Consider the following 18,662-nt stretch of genomic DNA (forward strand, 5'->3'; position numbering starts at 1 on the left):
TTTCTCTGCCTGTAACTCACAAACTAGACGGTGTTTGCGCACGGCTGGTCGCACGTGACGACTACTGGGGAGGGGTGGGGCTTGAGTGAAGCAGTCACCTCCCGAGGGATGCGGGATTGGCAAGGAGAGGAGGAAGGTGAGGATAAATGGAAGGTGGGTAGGCGATTAAGGTTAATTGTGGGTGTCTTAGAATTTGTTATTTCCTCTGTGTCAGAATTTAATTCTAGACTACAACGATAATGAACGTGATTTTTTTTTCTATTGACGGCAATGATTGGACTCAGACATTGGGTTAAATGTAGTTTAATCCTAATTTACCGAATAAAATATAATCAGTAGAATTCATGCAACATATTAAACTATAAACTGGAGTTGACAAGATTAGTGAGTGTGCCGGCTGTAATTGCACAGCATGCACACCTATGATTGAATCACGTTTCATTAGGTTCAGGGTTCCCTTAATATACTTAACTATAAACAAACCATAGAGACTGGTTTTGGACAACATAAGTCAGCAGAAGATCACACATCAGGCTAAGACATACTTGGTTTTATTAAATAATGATATAAATCATTAAATGATGAGTCATATTTATTAAATAATAATTAGCTGCATTCAAACATTAAAAATTATCCATAGATCAGCGGTTCTCAACCTGTGGGTTGGGACCCCATTTGGGGTCGAACGACCATTTCACGGAGGTCGCCAAACAATGCAGTCCGCCATTTTTTCCCCTTTTCCTTAGCTGTGCTACTCCCTTTTATTCTATTGGCTTTTGAAAGCCAATAGAATAGACTCTCTTGAATAGAGTTTAATTCTATTGGCTTTCAAAAGCCAATAGGAATTGTCCAGGCTGTCTCTGCCTTGCTGAGCCCGCCAAAAGTCCCATTCTGCAAACGATGCTGCAAGTTGTAGGCAGCGAAGGCGAGCTGTCTGGAAGTTTCCACCCCTCGCTGCTGAGCAATTACTAAAAATGTAAGTAAAAGAGGGCCAGAGGTGGGAGGCCGGCGGGCGCAGGGAGGGTTGCTGGCGCACGTGGGGCCCGGCGGGTGCCTTACCTCCCTTGGGCTGGGCCAGCTGGTGGTCGGCCTGTGCCATCTCTGTCGCTTGCCAGCTATGCCTCGGCCGGCGCAGGGGACGGCACCATGCATGCGCAGTGCTCCCGGGCAGGGAAAGTCCTCGACTTACGACCGGTTGGGTAGTCCTAGACTTATGACCAGTTGGGTAGTCCTCGACTTACAACCAGTTGGGGGTCGCGGCATTAAAAAGGTTGAGAACCACTGCCATAGATGGTCAAATGACTGAGTTCGTATTTCACTAAATCATAGCAAGATTCTGCATATGGCATCACATACTTCCAAACAATATACTATAATTGTGTCATATAATGTTCTGTATTAATACAGTAAACATCTTAAGAATTTTAACAGTATGCCTTTAACAAATAGGGATTATTATTTTCATCTTCAATAGTAAGAACTCCCCCTCCCAGGATATCAAAGATTATAGGGTCATTCTTTTATATGAGAAAGAACAACATACCTTCCATTAAACAATTCCTTCATTTTGTCACAAACTGGGGATTGAAGTACTACAAGTTTGGTGAGCATCAGATGGTCAAGGCATTGGAGATAATAAAATTCATTTAGTGAATAAAATAAAATATACCTTAAGGGGGGGGGAGATCAATATACTGCAATATTAGTATTAAACAGAAATAGTCATTATTTTGTGAATTATTAATTTTCTATTGATTAGGAGTTCTCTAACATTTAATGTTGGCTGTGCAATTGTTTGTATACAGTATTTAATTCAGTTCTGTGACATGCTTTTAATGCAAATACCTCATTCAGATTATCAAAACAACAACACTATCAAAATGCACATGTGCTAAACTAGCCATTACAAATTGTACAATATCCTGATATTCCTGTTAGGAAGTATAAGAACAATCTGTTAAGAAGTCATTGCTAGTCTGAGCCATGAAGGGTGTTACTTACCTTTTACAAAATTTGGGGCCCAGGTCCCATAGGCATAGGACATAATATTGCTCAAAACGTTCATATGTTAATATCAGTTAGTCTGACTAAAATGTCTTTAATTTCACAGAAGGCAAGAAAACTAAATCATTTCCTATCATGAGGTACAATGTAACCACTTGTCCAACTTAAATCTGCTCTGAAAAAATGGAAGTAACCTACCATCTGTTATCTTACTTTCTGTTAGTTGTAAACTAGCTTTATGGAAAAGAAATGGCTGTTGAAAATAAATATTTTCTGTAAAACAGTATCCAAACAAATATTAGACTGCTTACATATTCTCTCCTTTCTTAGTGGCAGATTAGTGTTCAAGTTGTATGATATCTTTGCACAGGAATAATTGGTGTCAGCAGACCATGACAGCCACATGCTGGCTTATACATGAAGCTAAAACAACGAGTTTATAAATAAACTGGAGTTGCAAGAAGTGAGATTTTTCTTTCTTAATACTGCAGCTCAATGCTTGAGTCATTTTTTGTCCAGCTAGCAAAAGAATGAAGCAGGAAATGCACAAAAAAATAGCACTGCAAGAAGTTCTATGTTCTTAATTTCTTGCTACTTCTCTTTCAGCAACAGGTGGATGCAAATTCTTAGCATTGCTTTGACTCTTTATGGAGGCAAATGAAAAATCAAAGAAGGGATGATTTGTGATGAATTCTAATAACACATATTTCAGTATTTAAAACCTTACAATTAATGTTGCAGATCATTAGAATTAGAAATAAGGGGGGAGTAGAAATAAACAAGTTTGTTTTTCATTTCAACTGTGTGTGTGTGTGTGTGTGTTTTAAATCCCTAAAATACAGAAGAACAGGAAAGTCTGAGAGATGCTCAGGGAAGTGTCTGTAGTGATAGTAATAATTGCGGGTGCTATATCAGGAAGATCTGGCCTATATATTAAAAAAAATTTTTAAGTGCAATAAGAATGGTTAGCAAAAAAAAAAAAAAAAAACCCTGAACATTTGAAAACCATTATTTTGCTCTTTCTGGAGTGCTAATTAGAATGTATAACTTTCTTGCAAATTTTGACATTAGGGGAAAAAAAAGTCCTTTCAGTCATTGTCAGTTTCTTAAAACATTCCTAATCTCATAATGAACGGATGAAAGAACATTTGTTGTTTTCATTGATATGCTTGTTGGAGTTAATTTATTAAAAATAAAGAACATTATAGATCTTGTATTGTTTTAATTGTTTTAAGTGACCAAACTGGGATAATAATCTTAAGAATGTAAGCGGGAACAGAGGGGGAAAAATGTAGTTCATGCATATTTTATATTAAATAATTATTTTTTATTTAACTGCATTTTTGTTCCACTTTTTAGATAAACAATAGTTTTCACAACAACAACAACAAGAATGAGAAATCCTGTTATTTGGGTTGCAAATAAAAAAAAAATTAGGATATATAAAGAAATTGGAGTTAAGGGAGGCTGTCCCCCTTCAAACAGCGGGACATCTAGACTTACTGCTGGTATACCAGAATGTAGCAGTGGAAAGGTAGTCAAGGGCAGGTTTGGTTTCAGCTTTCTAGAGGCAAGATGTACATGAAATCAAAAGGCCAGAAAATATGCTATAAAGTTATACCAGGCAATAGGACTTACAGAACAATAATTACAGTTCCAACAACAAGTGGAACCATGAATCAAAATGGTTTCATTCTCAACGTTTCACTTCAATGTTTCTCCAGCAAACTCCAATTCCTGTTGTTTTTTTTTACAGAAAAAGGAAAACAATTGTGCTTCCCTTTTTCTCTCATTGAGGGAAGTCAAAACTATTGTGCTTCTGCTGTTATTGTCAACTAGACCATAATAATTTCCAACCCTTTATTGAAGAGAAACCAGACCACAGCAATTTTCAATTCTTTTTACTGAAGGGAAATTTATTAAAGATATGATTTTTGAACTAGAAAATAGAATATTGTATTTGACACTATGAGTTCAAACTCAGAAAAGGGAAAACACTAGGGTTATTAAAATATTTGCATTTGTGATTCACTGATAAAAATAAATATAAAAATAAGTGAATGTAGAAAATGAGGTATTAATTGGATTATTAAATGTACCTGGAAAGATGTTTGGCAAAAATCTGATTCAAAGAATATAAAAGATAGCAAGAGGCAACATTTAGAAAGTGTTTTATGCTAGACATTGGTCTGTAAACCATATTTGTACTTTTTAGTCACTGAGTAATGAACGACACAAAACTCATTGTACATTTTCTGCTTCAGAATAAGCCTCTATTGAATGTTTTGTGTGAATATAATGTTGAAGGCTGATTGGTGAATTCTTCAGGAACAATATGTGTTTGAAATAAAGCATGGTGAGAGTAAATAAAATGCTTTGTGAATGATTTAGCATTGAGTAGGGAGTAAAAAACTGATGTCCTATGGGTTGTTGAGTGTGTTTATTGATATATTATGTCAGTTTCCCATTTGATAACCAGGGAGGCCCCAAATCTCTTAGCCTTTCAGAAATCTGTGAAGTCTGGGGTCCTCTCCCAGAATCTTTTTCTCCTTATAGATAGAAAAAATATTTCCCTTTTCTAAAGGAAACAGTAGAGTACAAGAATATAAAATAGTTATACATTTGTTTTCCCCCCAATTTTCTTATTTATGTATTGCTGAAAATCTCAAGCTGTTGCCAGATCCTGTTGGTTTCCAAACTAAGCTGGCAAGGCTAGTCACATTAACAGGTTTACAAAGTTGTCATGGTAACATGAGTACAAAGCTTAGATTTCATTACAGAAAGTTTAAAGGTTGTTATGAACAATTAGGTAAATAATTTAAGCCGAGAGATTGTATTTTGAGCAAATACTGCTGTATGATTGGCTGGGACCAGGCATATACATGCTGAAATCTTGTTCATGCTTGCCTTGGTCAATACGTGGTTTGAAAGTTTAATCAGGTTTCTAAAGCAAACTTTTTGTTCTTTTTAACTCAACCTATGATCAAATTCTTCTTACTGTTTCTCAGATTCCATGGGCTGGCTGCTTCAGAGGATTTTCCAGGGTACCTTTTGCTTTTAAAGAAGGATGTGCAAGTTTAGACTGGATACTTATAGCACAAAATTGGGAGCAAGTTGTGCAAGTTTAGACTGGATACTTACAGCACAAATTTTTTTCACCTCTGTTATGGTAAGATGAGGCTTATTAAAGACATTTGAAGAATCCAAATATCATCTTTCAAAATGAGAATATTTGTTGCTTTTGAAGGACTCTGTGAGTCTTTTGATATTTCACCAGAGAAAACTGTGCAAGATGTAAAACTGATGATAAAGGTAAGAACTTGATCTTTATCAAATTGCTTCTTTTTTAGAACTTTTGACTTTCTGTCCATGTGAAAAATTGAAATCAGTAATAAAATTCACTGCCAAAATGAAGAAAAATCTCTTTTACGGCATATACAAAGCTTTTTGTGAAAGTTGTTTAAGTTACTATCACTAAGTTACATGAAACTAGAATTATCTTATGACTTTTTTTTTTGAGCAGTTACTTTCTAGAAAATTAGTCTGCAAATAATTTGAAAACTCTCTCAACGTACATTATATGGGAGAGTTGTTTATTTTGTTTGAATGTGAGAGGTTAACAAAGAAAAAAATAACTAGTAACACAAGCTACATGAGTAGCATATTTACACAGAATTCATTGGAGCTGAAGTACATAAGGAACCTAAGGATTCCTGTATTTATGGTTTAGTATTATTTCCTTTAATGGCAGAATACAAACCAGATAGAGAAAGCATGCAGAACCTGGCTCTTGGGATTTTTTTTTCAACTCCTTAATCATAGCCCTGCTCTTAGTCATGTGAGAAAGCAAACTTAGAATGAAACAGTCAGCAGCATTCTGAGCAACTGCCCAAATGCTTCTCTTAAGAGCAGTGATGGCAAACCTATGGCATGGGTGCCAGAGGTGGCACTCGGAGCCCTCTCTGTGGGCACGCGAGCTGTTGCCCCAGCCTTACCTCCACCCACAACCCCCTCCTCATCAGTAGCCTACCTGGAGGAAAGTCTCCTCCAGGCGCGGCCCACGCGGAGCAGCACAGCCAAGCACATGGCAGCCGGGCAGCAGGGGCAAGACTCCACCCTCGTGCCCCATCATGTGCAGATGATGCTATGGGGTTTGGGTGGAGGGCATGGCCGCCATGGCGCTGCAAAGCCGCCTGAGCGATCTGTGCTGAGTGGACCTGCGGGGAGGCAGAGCGGAGGCGGACCAGGGCGGGCCGGAGGAGTGAGGTTTTTGGGCACTCGGTCTCTAAAAGGTTCGCCATCACTGTCTTAGAGAAATACACTGAGGGATTTTTTTTCTTACATGTTTTTCTCTGCTGCCCCCCAATCTTGATTTGGCCTGATTTCAAACTTAATTATTTTTTTTCAGATTCTCCCCACCAAATTTTCTCTTGTTCTATTCCAGAGGTCCTCAACCTTTGGGGCACCAGGGACCAGTTCCATGGAGACAAGTTTTCCCGCAGACCGGAGGGTGTGTGGTTTTGTGTGCTGCCTGCATCCCATGGATGGGCTTTGCTTGTTTGTGTGGCTCGGTTGCTGGCATGTCATGGCCCAGTACTGGTACATGGACCAGGGGTTGGGGACCCCTGTTCTATTCAGTTTTTGCAGAGTTACCTTGCTGATAAACATAAAAACATATGAACAAAGTCCTGAGTCCATTTGCAACATTCTGTTGGGTTGAAAAGAATAGAAAAGTAAAATGTCATCTTTTTCATCTTCATAATTTATTATGCCACCATTAAACTTATATCAATATGTGTGAATATGGCATAGCAAAATAGCTACATACAAAGATATGCACACTCTGCATTCCTTTTAACATGTTTGCTCCAAATGATGCCTTATTACATTCAAAGGGATTCCCTATGAAGGGCTGAAACTAGCAAGGAGGGGATTATACACTTCTCAAGCTGGAGAGAATAATTATGTAAACATACCTCAACTGCAGCTGTTTTCCGTGACCTTGAAGAGAATGCCACAATATCTCAAAAGGTAGAAAGAAAACAAATCAAGGACTTAAACCTGGAGGATAGAACATACGTGCGCAGGCATACACACACACACACACACACACACACACACACACACACTTTAACTAATGTGAATTACAGATTTTTTTGTTTGTTAATAACTCTTTTCTGCAGAAAAACTATTTATTACAGCATGAAGGCTCTGCTGTAACTACACAATAGAATTTAGAGAAGCCTGACTGTGGGCATAGGATTGCAACTAAAACAACTCAGTCCTATGTAACTTAACTTTACTTATAGAATAATAGAAACCATTGAGTAAAAAAAAAAAACAGATTTAAAACAGTGCATATAAAAAAATTCAGACCATTAATATTACCAGAACAGAGCCTGGTGCTAAGAGGCTCCACACAGAAACAACAAGAGTACAGGATCTGGTACTGCTTCTTCCACTGCAAGTACAATCGGACCATTCACATTGATTCCAATGCAAGAGCAGAAATCATTTATTGTTACTGATTCAAATTTTTAGCTAAATACTATGTAGTCCTAGAATATTATTCAGAGAATTTTGGCTGTGGCATGTTTATATTAGTTATGGGCATAGGAAAGTACCTTATACCAAAATAAAGCACTGGTTTATCTAGCTTAATATTTGCATTCATCTTCTTCAAATCCTTGCCCTTTGAATGCATTGGACTTTAACTTCTATATGGGATGTTGTGTAGGATAATGGAAATTGAGGTCTAGTGCAGGGGTCCCCAAACTGCGGTCCTTGGACCACTACCGGGCTATGACCTCCTGGCCATCGGACTGTGGAACAGGCTGGTCAATGCATGCACTTACCCTCACTCATGCTAACGCTGCTGCCACTATGCAAATGGGATGCTGTGTGGCAAAAATGGGACACCGTGCAGCAAAAATGGGGCACTGCTGCTATGCAAATGGGTGCAGTGCAGCGCAAAAATGGCACCATGCAGCGTGAAAATGGAGCACCATGTCAGCGCGAAAACAGGGCAGTGCTAGTGAGTGTCATGCGGGCACTAGCAGTGCCCCATTTGCATCGCGCACACTCATGGCCTCGTTTGTGTGTGTGTGTGTGCGCGCACACATACATAAAACGCTTCTCCCTCCCTTTTCCTCAGGTCTGCCAACCAAGAAAGGTTGGAGACTTCTGGTCTAGTGCAATAAAGAGTGACAGATTGAAGGAAATTGGTCCACACTGACTGATAGTTGTTCTCCATAATTTCAGAAAAGGGTTCTTCAACTCTACATTTGGAGGTCAGGGATAGAGCCTAAACATTCTATATGTAAACCATAGCCCTGTTATTGAGTTCCAACCCTTCCCCATAGTTCCTACAACTATGGCTATTGAATGATAACTTGGATAGTACCTTGAACTTTTAGTGTCTATTTTTTTTATAAAAAATAATAATCTGTTTTCTTCTGTTAAGGATTATTTTCATGTTCCACTTTCTGAAGACAAAAAGGGCAGGAGATACTTGGAGCTGATATATGCAGGAGCAGTACTAAAGGACAACTGGGTACTTGCTGATGTAGGCATTACAGTTTCTTCCTCAGTTAAATGTGTCATCAAGGTATGATTTAAAAAGAACAAAAAGGCTGCCTAATACAGAAATTCTCTCTCTACTTTATAGAACTTATGCTAGCATCACTTAAGAGTAATCAGAAGAATCTGATCTTCAAATGAAATTTATTTATTTTTATTTATTTATTTATGAGACTTATATACCGCTTTAAGTGCAAGCACTCTCTAAGCGGTGTACACCAGTAAGCAATGTATATATATATTTACATTGCCCCCAACAATCTGGGTCCTCATTTTACCTATCCCGGAAGGATGGAAGGCTGAGTCAACCTTGAGCCGGTGAAATTTGAACTGCTGACCTGCTGAACACAGCTAAAGTGGCCTGCAGTACTGCACTCTAACTGCTGTGCCACCAATACAGTAATCTTCAAATAATAAAGCAAGAATGCATAAAGACAGTGAGAATCCTTAGTGTCATTCTGATTGCAATGAACTTTTAAATGTTTTAAGAAGTTCTTTCATACGAACAATTCATATATTTTTTGGGGGGGTATGTTATGCTATGTATTCTAAAGTTTGATTTGTTCATTGGTTGTTCTCCGTCATTGTGGTGCAAAGCATGATACTATGCCTAATAAGAGTGATTGAGAATGGTGGATGGAGGTGTATATCAGGTTTAATGGAATCTTCAGCAAAAAAAAAAAAAAACAGTCTTTGGTGGAATCTGATAGACTCCTCTAATGGCAGCAGTACATTTCCAAAAAAACATACAAACATAGCTCATCCTCACATCCCTTAAGTGCAGCATGAAGATACCCACTAACTGTTTTTAGAGTTTTTTAAAACTGTCCTCATTACACAGTCTTAATCTCAGGCCCAGCTGATAGGTTTCAGTTAGAGCCAAGGTAGTATTGTAAGTCAGAAAACAGCATACCCAAAACACCATCTTTCTCAACCTTTCCTCCTTCTCTGCAACCGGTCCTTCAAACAACGCTTGAATACAATTCTAAACATAGCCCAGTGGGATGGAGACTGGATTGGGGATGAAACAGGTCCAAGTGGGAGGGTGACAGAGGGGAGAAAATGAGGAAGTATATATAATGACATTACAGTACAAATCCCACAATAGTGGATATTATACTTGTGTACAACATTGAGAGAAAAGTACAAAAGGCATAATTCATCTCTCTTGGGGGGTTCATTATGGCAGTTCATACCAGGTGCTTATGGGAGGGAATTTTCCTGATATGCCTTGTGCACTTCTTCTGCTTCCCCCTAAACCTTTCTGTTGCCCTACCAATCTTCAACTATTTTTGGTCATGATTTTACTGGTCTTACAAAATTAACTGCAATCATACTTTTCTGCCTGCTTGAGGAACAGAAGGATACATACATAATTTTGTGTAAGATAGAATCTTGACTAAAACATGGTTATATCATGACTGCAGTGTGAAAATGAGATATGACTTATGTGCCATAATTGCACATTATTTTTTAAAATATAAATGAGGAATTGCTGTGCCGTGATGTGAATACTGGCTTAATCCAAATGTTTGTTACAAATATTGTAGATAGCCTTTTCTTCAAAGAGGAAGGAAAATAAGAAATTTTCATTTTTTTCTTTGAAGCTAATATACAGTATAAACAGGAAAGGGAAAATTGCTTGCAACTAAATTGAGAAACCAGAAATTATTGCTCCTGTCTTACTTATTTTATCAATTCAGAAGTTAGTTAGCCAAAATTATTGTTCTTGGCACAATGTTACTTGATACATAGGACATAAAAACAAGAAAAGCATTAGAGCTTCTGTCTTTTTCTCAATCTAGTCTTTGATCTCAGCATGACTTAATTTCTAAATAAGGCAAAAAAAAATTAGACTAGAAAGGAACTGCATTCATACAAGTTCATTAATAATTATAGATGTCTGTAGCCAAGCTTTAGATCCCACATGAGAAACAAGCACACTTCCATTGCAACTCTCTTAATTATGGAAAATATTCTATATGATTTCTGGCTTCATACTTTCATTCTGAGAAGCATACTAGTGATTATTCTCATTCTGGAGATGGAAATTAAGCCTGGAAAAAAAGAATGTTCACATTATCCAAAGACTACCAGAACTGTTCTTAAGAAGGTACAGTTTTAAACCTAATTCTCAGAGCATATACAACATTGTTCAAGCCTAAGGCTGCATTTGATTCTTGAATGGCATGATAAGGCTATGCTTCACAAGGTGGGTAGAGTCAGGAGGAAAAAAATCACAATCTAATTTATTTTATTTACAGTTAATAACAAATTGTAATCTACTGTAACAAATTGTAAGATAAACCTTACTGCCTTAGCTATATATGTGAGGGACATTTCTTGCACATACATTCAAAATTGCCTTTCTCAAACCAATGTCTACCAAATATTTGGATATTCTGACTAGGAGTTTTAATTATAATTGTAGAAATGTAGAAATGTAGTGTTGTAGTTCAACAAATCTAAAGGGAACTAAATTATTGAAGACATGTCATATACATTATGTTTTTTTGTTCATTAATATTGTTTTCTCCTTTCTCCACCAGGAAGAAGACAAGCCAATTTTCTATGTATACAATGCGGTCACTCATGAAAAATTGCCCATAAGGGGAAGGATTTATCTTCTTTCATCAAAGGTCTCAGAGCTGAAAACTTTAGTGACCTTGAAATGTGGTTTTCCAAGTAGCATTTATTGTCTCAGGACTCCAGAGGGCAGGGAGATGTTTGACTGCAATACTCTGAACAATTATCAGTTAGATATAGGTATAAGACTGTTTGCATATTATATCTGTTTTAGTTGATAAGTATAGGACCTTCAAATCTTATCTAGGTTACTCAAAATTGTAGTCTAGATGTCTTTATCTCAGATGGTTTATGAGTCACAGTGAATCTAAAGTAAGCTATTTCTGAGTAGCCATATACAGAACTATATTATAAGAAATATTTACAATTTTACTGAGAGAAAATGAAATACGATCTTCATATTTGGCAGTGCCATATTACTGTCTTTTCAAATTCTAATACCCGCACATGATTGACTATTTTAAAATGTTAGAACATAAGCAACTGATAAGCAATTAAAACTGAACATTTTGAAGGATGTTTATAGTTAGGTAATTTAGCTATTCTTCAGAATTAATATTGATTCAGTTTCACATTGTATCCATAGTACTATATAAATAAGTCCTTTTCTAAATCTAAACTTCACTTTTCCTGGTATAGTTCATGTGATTTTTTTAAAGCTTTTCTGCTACTATAGATATTAAAATCTAGTACTTCAGAAGAGAATGAGTGGTACCTTCTAACCAACAAAGATAGAAGCAAAACTAAATGACAATGTTTTCTGTTAACAGGCACAACTCTTCATTTGGATGTTTGGAATGGATGGAGAGAACTCTTGACCAGCTGTATCCTAGGAAGCAAACCCAAAATCCAGTACTATCTGTCAAAGGAAGAACCAATACTCAGGTATGCAGATTCAACATACACTTTTTGAAATTCAGTTTTATTTTAGATGAGAATGTTTATTCCAAGATAGTCATTAAGTGGTGAGAACTGAAGGATAGAGGGACTAGATGAAAAGAAAGTGAAAGTTAAAATCAAGAAGGTCAAGTATTCTATTGCAACATTGTACCTATTTTGCCTTTGCTGCATTGTTACAATAGGCTTCCAAGACCTTTTAGAGTGCTGGTTGTTACTTATAAATCAGTGCTGGGTAACATCAGCGACTCTTTATGTAAATGCATAGTGACTTCTCTACTGTAATTGTGGTGACACATGATTTTGGAAATGCTATACCAATTTCTTTTCTTTTCTTTTCTTTTTGTACACATGTTCTTTCAGATATCAAATGAAAGTAGCTCTTTACATGGCAGCCTTTTTCGGACACCTTCAGGTTTCAACTTGGCTCCTGAAAAAGGGAGTGAAGCCCACTGAAACAATAGGTGTACATCCTTATCGTGAATGGTGCCAGGAAGACGATCATTCCAACAACATGAAAAGTCCCGTTCATGCAGCTGCAGAAGCAGGCCAACTTATGATACTGAAAGCATTTGTTAATTACAGTGCCTTATCCCTTGAATGTCAAAATTCTGCAGGGCAGACTCCATTGCAGCTATGTATCCAGCACAGACATAAAGACTGTGTATTGTATTTAATCACCAAGTTATGGTCAGTGGTTTCTTACCCTACATTCTCTCTGCCCATGAAAATCTATATTAAGTTAAAGTTGTGGCTTCTTAAATCTCAAAATAATATCTATTCATCCAAGAAGTGCAACCCTGCTGCAGTCTTCAGAACACGAGTTGGGGACGTTGTCTTTGTGGATGGTTTCACAAAACCAGAAATGACCTCCAGAGGCTTTTGCTCAGCCACGATCAAACATGCAAGCAGCAGAGGTTGTACACTGCCAGATTTAAATAATCGCTTTCAACATGAGCAATCTTGGTACCATGTGACCATATCTGATATGTACCTCAAGGAGAAAAATGTTAGATTTCCTCCAGTGGCAGGTGCAAAGAAGAGAGGTAACAAAGACAGACACTGCCAAAAAAGGAAGCCTAGGAAGAAGAACACACGGCTTAGTGAAGAATATATGGACCAAAATATGTGTTTAGCAAGAGTTCCTCTACCTTCTAATTCTGTCCTCAAGCCAGCTTATTATTATTCCATACCTAATGTAGAGTTTCTGCTAAATCCTTCTCTGGATTCATTTTCAAAATACTGTGGAAGAACTCCAAGACAGAATGCAATTTACTGCTTAGCTATAGCCAGGTATGTATCAGTCTTTATTCAGAAATACATAAGTTAGAAAGTGGCATCAGAAGTTTTTTTTTTCCTTGTGGAGATCTTATGCTTCCATTCCCAGTCTTAAAGAGATGCCTCTATCCCAAAATTAAACTGGAAAACCTGTGGCAAAAATAGTGATTTGTTGCCATAATTGACAATGTGATTACACAGGGCCAGGGGGCATCAACCCAAATGTTGAGAGGCCTGCATGTAGACCAGGGGTGTCAAACTGCCGGCCCGTTGGCCGGTTTCATCATACCGGAGCCGCGTCCACCCCATTGCCGGCAATGGCAAAAAAGGTCCAATACGTTGCGTGACGTCACGTGACGTCGCGAGTTTGATATGTCTGATGTACAGTCTACCCAGCCTTGGGCCTTTTTTCTGTGACAGAAGTATTCAGAACATTTTACAAATGATACAGTTTACCACATCACCTGTTTGACCTGGGGTAAAAGTAAATAACTGGGTATCATTAACATACTGAGGATACCAGAACCTGTGTGACAGGTTATCTGTCTCAGCTGCTTCATGTAGATGTTAAAAAGAAGTGAAGAGTGCTTCATAATTAACCATCATGTATTATTGCCAATTACAATTATCATTTGGAGGAGCTGCTGAAAATCTAAACATTCTGATGAACAGATACTGCCATCAAGTGGCAACAGTAATTCCAGTAAACTATAATCAGCTTAGAAAGGAGTGGGAGAGTCTGGTCAATGCTAAGCAAGTTGATTTTAGCTGATTTGCAGAATCATGAAATACATTTTTAAAAAAAACTATTAAATAAATAGTGTGGATTGTCCTCTCCTGAAAAAATGTTTTTTGATCCACTTCATTAGACAACATCTCTCAAGTTTCCAACATTCTCTAGGGCAGTGGTTCTCAACCTGTGGGTCGGGATCCCATTTGGGGTCGAACAACCATTTCACGGGGGTCGCCAAACAACGCAGTATGCCATTTTTCCCCCTTTTCCTTAGCTGTGCTACTCTCTTTTATTCTTTTGGCTTTTGAAAGCCAATAGAATAGACTCTCTTGAATAGAGTCTAATTCTATTGGCTTTCAAAAGCCAATAGGAATTGTCCAGGCTGTCTCTGCTCTGCTGAGCCCGCCAAAAGTCCATTCTACAAATGGTGCTGCACCAATTGAGTAGTCCTCGACTTACGACCAGTTGAGTAGTCCTCGACTTACGACCAGTTGGGGTCGTGGCATTAAAAAGGTTGAGAATCACTGCTCTAGGGAGAAGCTTCTGAGAAGAGGTTAGGGCAGGGGTAGGCAACCTTGGCTCTTTTATGACTCGTGGACTTCAACTCCCAGAATTCCTGAGCCAGCATGGCTCAGCTTGGAAACTCCCTTTCCCCTCAGCATGGCTGGCTCAGGAATTCTGGGAGTTGAGGTCCACGAGTCATAAAAGAGCCAAGGTTGCCTACCCCTGGGTTAGGGAATCAAATACAGAGGATGGATTAGTTTTTACTGTTCAGTGCAATATGTCAGATCCAAAAATACATTAATTTAGCAACCAATTTATTTGTGTTTATTTTATGATACATATATATTGAGGGGGCACAATAGCTCAGCAGTTAAAGACACTGAGCTTGTCAGCTGGAAAGCTGACAGCTTGAGTATGCGACAGGGTGAGTTCTTGGTACTGGCTCCAGTTCCTACCCACCTAGCAGTTCGAAAGCATGCAAATGCAAATAAATAGGTACCACTTCAGTGTGAAGGTAACCTTTACCTTTATATATTGTCTATTTATCAAAGTGCAAATCACAGTAAACAACTGTATCTTTGAACATGAGCATAAATAACATATCACAGAGTGGAGTTTTCTCCCAGGTACTTACCTTTATTTTCAGAGTATGTTTTCTCTTAATATGTACTAGGAGTCCAGACTCAACATTATCACACTTAATTTTGTAAATGATGGAATAGTTGGGGTGTACTTGTTTTTTGTGTGTGTTTATAATTAATTGATATCTTATATATGGCCTCAAAGTAACAAATGTCTATGTCTTTTATTGCAGTGAGTTTAAAGAGAAGCCTTGGCTGCAACAATTGGACATTGCAAGAACCCTAGCTAGAAAAAGTGTATGTAACCCTACATACTAAGAAGACTCAGATGAAATATATATAATAGACTAACCAAAAAGGTTTACAGAAACAATGCATCTTGCATTGTTCCTATCTTAATACATATACTGAAAATACTGGAATATTCCCTTTTCCACTCCTTCCAATGCATTGAAGTGCCATTCACATTTCAAAAGGATTAAGCATAACAAAAGGTTTATATAAATATGAAGCAGTAATACATAATTTTTGAACATTTTGGATGACTCCTATTGGGGATTCTTTAAACAGAAACATAGGCAATCTGCACACTAATTTTTCTGAAGCTTCATCTGAAGCAATGGCACTGAAATGGAATAGGTTGGAGACTTTGAGAAAGATGAGGGTGAAGGTTCATTCTCCGAGCTTGTGGCTTGGTTTCCAAACATTTTGTTACCCGGTTGGTAACATGTTCAGCAGGATTTAGGGGATGGAAGTGCCAGTGTTCCTCTGTTTATATTCTGTTTAACTTATAAACAGAAGAACACTGACATCCCCCTAAAACCCTAAACTGAAGACGTTACCTAGACTGGTAATGAAATGTTCAGAAACCAACCCACAAGCTCGGAGAACAAATTTTCACCCTCATCCTATACCCGAGCTACAGATATTTGTCACTTGAGAAAGATTGTGGTGGGCAAAGAAGTTGGTATTCAGAGGAATCCTCTGAATACTAAAAATAATCTTAGCTTACATATTATGTGGATGAAAATATTTTGCATGTCAAAAAGTACTATCATCCTAGCTTGAAGATTGATAAGTCTGAATTCTACTATAATGCCATTCCCAAATTAGTCAGATATAATTGATCCTAATTTATAAAACATTTTTGATGCTTTTGAAATGTATTTCTGCTACTACTTAGAATTCATATGTTCCTATTAAATCATTATTGACATATCAATTATCTTTTGTACTAATTTATTGAGTTGAATCTACTTGGAGAGCAATACATTATAGCAGTTATGGGGGTGAGGCAAGATATGCTGGAACTTTATTGCCAGAAACACTGCTATTTCTATGATCTCTTACAGCAAGAGAGAAAGGAAAATCTAATAAGTGAGAGCTGGAGGTTCACTTTTTTCATTTCCAAGATGTTGTATGCTTTCCCTTTTTTGCTGCCATTAAATCTAATTCATGAAATTCTACAGCATGTGAATTGCTTTCACGGTCATATATTGTTATTTAAGGGTTTAATATGACTGGAGTATGCTATCATTGGAGGGGTGGAGATCTGACTGAACAATCATACCCAAAGTGTGCATATCAATGTCTCTTTGTCATTTGAAAACTTTTATTGCATTGCTGTTCTGTTGTTATTTTTTGACGTTTTAGGGGGTTGTTAGCTACCCAGTGTTGTATAGCAAGTGAATAGCTGCATGAATGGATGGATGGATGGATGGAAGGAACGTAGGTTCAAAAGCAGGGGTATAGAATTGGATAGGACCATTCTGAGCAGCATGCAATGAAGTATTTGGGGGATCACATGCTAAATGCTAAATGTGATCCCACTGCAAAGGGACAAGTACCCTCCTTGCACTATACCAATAGGAATAGTGTCATGATCAAGATAAACCGTTGTTCCTCTCTACAAATAGTCCATGACTTATGACTATTTGTCTAACAATCATTTGAAGTTAAGACAGTGCTGAAAAAAGTGGTGGCTGGTCCTCACATTTATGACATCACAATGTTCCCAAAGTCATGTGATCAGAATTTGGGCACTTGGCAAGTGGCATATATTTACCCAAGCATGGCAAGGCCGTGTGATTACCTTTGGTGACCTTTCAAGAGGCTTCCGACAAGCAAAGTCAATGGGGGAAATGATTGGCTTAACAACAGCAGCAAAAAAGGTCTAAAATCAAGTGTGACTCACTTCCATTGCTTAGTGATCCCAATTGTGATTTTAAGATCTGATCCCAATTGTGATTTTAAGATGAGGACTATTTATAGTTTGCATTAGTTAGATCAGGGATCCCCAATCCCCAGTCTGTGGACCGGTACCAGGCCATGGCATATCAGCAACTGGGCCGCACAAACAAGCAAAGCCCCATCCACAGGATGCAAGCAGCACACAAAACCACGCCCCCTCCGGTCTGCGGGAAAACCTCTCTCCACATAACCGGTCCCTGGTGCCCGAAAGGTTGGGTACCTTTGGGTTAGATGACATCTGGAGGATTGTATTTCATTCTAGGCTGATTTTAGGAAAAGCAAATCTGAAGAGAATAGTTGTACATATCGAGTATTTTAGGCTTACAACACTTAAGGGAAACATTATACCAATTTTTATGTAATAAAGAAGATAGAAAAGAATTTTTCAGTTCTGGATGACAGGACAATAAACAATGCATTTAAATCACAAGGAAATACATGTCAAGTTCCTTCTGAGAAGCTCAATGAAGCAAAACACCAGAGGCATTGCGTTCTCTAATGTTAACTTTATTAGGCATTAGCAAACTGTTACAACAGAATTAAAGCTAGCTGTGAGAAAAGAGTGAGAAGCGGTTAATTAAAAGAATGAAACTTTCCCTCCCCTCTCTGACAGTTACATTGTCCAATATATCTTCCAGTAATTATGAGAAAAAACTTTAGTTCGCCAAAACAACTCTTCAATGATTTTGGGTCTCACATTGATAAGGAACATCTGTGTATTCAAAACTCACCCCTCTTTCCCTCCCGCACTGTTGGCAAGCTAGAAGCATGCAGCCATCCTAAAGACAGCAGATTTCGTAGCTTGACAATACATTTCAGTTAAACATCATGAAAACATTCCTAATGGTAAAAGCAAGTCAATTTGGAGCAAATTTTGTGCTGTACACAGGTAGTCCACAACTTAGAACAGTTCATTTAGTGATCATTAGAAGTTATAATGGCACTCAAAAAAGTGCCTTATGATTGTTTTTCACACAACTGCTATAATATTCCCATGGTCACATGATCAAAATTTAGAGGCTTGGCAACTGACTCATTTATGATGGTTGCACTGTCCCGGGGTCATATGGTCACCTTTTGCAAACTTCTGACAAGGAAACTCAATGGGGAAGCCAGATTCATTTAAAACCATGTTACTAACTTAACAACTATAGTGATTCTTTTAATAACTAGGGCAAAAATTAACTGTTGTGCTTCATAACAGAAATTTTGGACTCAATTGTATCATAAATCAAGGACTACTTGTATTG

At 37.8% G+C, this 18,662-nt stretch overlaps 1 protein-coding gene across 3 annotated transcripts; it reads left to right on the forward strand.

Moving 5' to 3' along the window:
- The first annotated feature begins 9 nt into the window (after positions 1–9).
- On the forward strand, positions 10–16,384 carry ANKUB1 (ankyrin repeat and ubiquitin domain containing 1). Of its 3 annotated transcripts, none has more exons than XM_039358022.1 (7): positions 10–136; positions 5,013–5,316; positions 8,468–8,611; positions 11,133–11,349; positions 11,940–12,054; positions 12,430–13,359; positions 15,396–16,384. In XM_039358022.1, the coding sequence occupies exons 2-7, from the start codon at positions 5,227–5,229 to the stop codon at positions 15,478–15,480; spliced, it is 1,581 nt and encodes a 526-aa protein (XP_039213956.1). In that variant the 5' UTR covers positions 10–136; positions 5,013–5,226; the 3' UTR covers positions 15,481–16,384. The 3 variants fall into 3 exon arrangements, with proteins under 3 accessions (XP_039213956.1, XP_039213958.1, XP_039213957.1); XM_039358024.1 differs by having other exon boundaries at positions 8,468–8,569; XM_039358023.1 differs by having other exon boundaries at positions 79–153.
- Positions 16,385–18,662: the final 2,278 nt, after the last annotated feature.

This window comes from Crotalus tigris, unplaced genomic scaffold (genome assembly GCF_016545835.1).
Source record: "Crotalus tigris isolate CLP2741 ecotype Arizona unplaced genomic scaffold, ASM1654583v1 scf7180000018970.2248101, whole genome shotgun sequence".
In the NCBI taxonomy this organism is placed as follows: domain Eukaryota; kingdom Metazoa; phylum Chordata; class Lepidosauria; order Squamata; family Viperidae; genus Crotalus; species Crotalus tigris.